Here is a 2770-nt window from a genome sequence, read left to right as displayed (position 1 = left end):
TACTTGGAGAAGAATTGTTTAAGCGGGGTCAGGATGATCTCCTACTCAAGTGCGTAGGATTGAATGAGTCTATGCTCATCATGGCCGAAGTGCACGAGGGGATTTGTGGCTCCCACCAGGCTGGAATTAAGATGAGATGGCTGCTTAGGCGCCATGGCTATTATTGGCAGACCATCTTGCAGGACTGCATTAAGTATGTAAAAGGGTGACAGGCTTGTCAAAGGCATGCGTCCATGCAAGGAGTGCCTGTGACACAGCTTCATCCCATCATCAAGCCTTGGCCGTTTAGAGGATGGGCTCTTGATCTAATTAGGAAGGTTACTCCCCCATCGGCCCAGGGGTATGCATTCGTTATCGTGGCAACTGATTACTTTACCATGTGGGTGGAAGCTGTGCCAATGAAGTCGGTCAGCCAGGCCGACGTGATAAGGTTTATGAAGCATGAGATAATACACCGCTTTGGCCTGCCTGAGACCCTCACCTGTGATAATGGGTCAGTTTTCTCTAGGGGGAAGTGTCTTAATTTGCGCAGGAGTATGGCATGACCGTAACCTTCTCGATGCCCTACTATGCGCAGGGCAACTGTCAAGCCGAAGCAAGTAATAAAGTTATCAAGGCAAAATTGTCCAAAGTCATCGATGACAACCAAAGGTCTTGGGCGGAGATGCTATCAGAAGTTCTTTGGGCTTTCAGGACCTCAAAGAGGACAGCAACAGGGACAACCCCCTATGCGCTAACCTTTGGTCATGATGCCATCCTGTCTATGGAAGTGACTGTAAAGTCCCTACGGGTGGCAAGACAGTACGAGATAACCCCCGGTCAGTATAAGGATTCCATAATGGCCAAGCTTGATGATTTGGACAAAGAGCGTTTGTTGGCCCTCGACCGGGTTCAGGCTCAAAAGGTCAAAGTGGCTAAAGCCTATAACAAAATGGTCAGGCCTAAGGCATTTGCTGAGGCAAACCTAGTTTTGAAAGCCATGTTACCAATTAGGCACAAGGATCCCAAATTTGGGAAATGGTCGCCTACCTGGGAAGGACCGTCTGTTGTGCATCAGATCTTGAAGGTTGGGGCGTATTGCTTGAGAACAGTGGATTGCCACGTGCAGCTAACGCTGTTGAATGGCAAGTATTTGGAAAAGTACCACCCAACAATGTGGGAGGTGGCAAAATGATCCAAGGTCGAGAACCGGCCACACACCAAAAAAAAAAAAAAAAGATTATTTAATGCGAGACATATCGGCCACCATAAAATAATTGGTACCAAGGGCCAGATCATCAAAGATCGGCCAAAAAAGAGTGAGTTCACTACAACATCATGCGGTTCTAGGTTTACCCTCGAAATCCCCTCGAACTTGCTCCAACAGCTTCTTGACCTTGTCAATCTTCGATCGAGCAAAGGCTACTTGGCATGAGAGCTTCTCCCCCGTCGATAAGATGGTGCAGTATACCTGCGTTTTAGCAGTGGCAGAGGACACCCTAGTGGCTAGAGCAGCCTTGACCCGCTCCAATTTCTTGGACACAGCCTTCCTACGGCGCTCTAGATCAGCTAGCTCAGCCTCGAGCTCAGCCACCTCTTGCTGGTATCCTCATAGCTTGGTCGAGAGGGTTGTGAGTTGAACCTTCTTCTCAGCCTTCAATCTTGAGTTTTGCCCTTCGTCCTTTAGTGCTTGAAATACAAGGGGCAGACTATGGGCTATGAGGTGTAAGAGTTCTGTGAAGCTTTAGCTGCAAAGTGCTGCTCGTGGCTGGAGCTGGGGCTGGCTATGATGGTCTGGAGAGCATCGATCATGGGCTCAGCCTTATTTTGGGCAAGAATTTGTTCCACTGAGAGGAGGCTATTTTTGCCCATGGTTCTCCATGCTGCCGTAACCTCAGGTGTACTTGGCGGTCTGAGTTTGACTTCTTCAGCAGTAAGGGCAGCAGGAGAACCCACGATAAGGAGGTCGTCCAAGACTCCAATAGTAGGGCTACTAAGTCTTCTTCTTTTTCTTCCTGCAATAAAGTTTGAAGGTCAAAAGGGCTCCAATCATATTGTTAAGTCTGAGACAAGGAAGAAAGATGTACCTGCGAAGCAGGCTCCATTGGAGGTGTGGCACCACCTTCTTCTTCTTCTTCCTGGATGGACCTCGAATGGCTCAACTTCTCGACTCCCTCCTAGTGAACCCCGAATGGCTCAACTTCTTGACTTCCTCCTTGATTGCGGCTTGTTGATCAAGGGCGAAGTTCCTCCTCTTTTGTTGTACTGGCTTCCTGGTTGGATCCACGTGCAGCTTGTGTTAGGCTATGTGCCGAGGTATGCCTGGCATCTCCGAGACTGGCCATGCAAAGACGTCTGAGTTCTCCTTGAGGAATCGCCCAAGCTTATTTTTCTGTTCTTCACCTAGCAGCGATCCAACCTATACTACCTTGGTGGGGTCATCCTCGTTAAGAGGATACGGGATGAGGTCCTCCACCGGCCTCGCTCTTTTTTTCGTTAGCTCGTCTCTCTAGTCATTAATGAGGTTCTCTACACACAGTGTCATCCCTTGATCGTTGCCATTGTTCTTCTTGATGACCATCGCGTAGCATTCCCTGGCTTTGTTCTGGTCTCCTTTGATCTCGCCCACTCCATTCTCTGTTGGGATCTTCACCGGTGAGACTATCCCCTTAAGAGCGGTTAGGGATGGTCGCCCTAGAATGCCGTTGAAGGACACTATGGACCTCACAACCATGAAGTTAACCATGATCGTGATTTGCCGAGGGTGCTCTCCGACGGTGACAGGCAGTTC

The 2770-nt window shown here is 49.2% G+C and overlaps 1 protein-coding gene across 1 annotated transcript; it reads left to right on the top strand.

Moving 5' to 3' along the window:
- Positions 1–541: 541 nt before the first annotated feature.
- Positions 542–1174, top strand: LOC122650551. Its single transcript, XM_043843954.1, has one exon. The coding sequence runs from the start codon at positions 542–544 to the stop codon at positions 1172–1174; it is 633 nt and encodes a 210-aa protein (XP_043699889.1).
- The last annotated feature ends 1596 nt before the right edge of the window (positions 1175–2770 follow it).

This window comes from Telopea speciosissima, chromosome 2, assembly GCF_018873765.1.
Source record: "Telopea speciosissima isolate NSW1024214 ecotype Mountain lineage chromosome 2, Tspe_v1, whole genome shotgun sequence".
NCBI classification, from domain to species: Eukaryota; Viridiplantae; Streptophyta; class Magnoliopsida; order Proteales; family Proteaceae; genus Telopea; species Telopea speciosissima.
The sequence above is the reverse complement of the archived record's forward strand: the minus strand, read 5'-3'. Positions and strand labels throughout refer to the sequence as shown.

Coding starts and splice junctions, on each gene's coding strand:
- LOC122650551 (XM_043843954.1), top strand. CDS start 542: ATGACCGTAACCTTCTCGATGCCCTACTATGCGCAGGGCAACTGTCAA.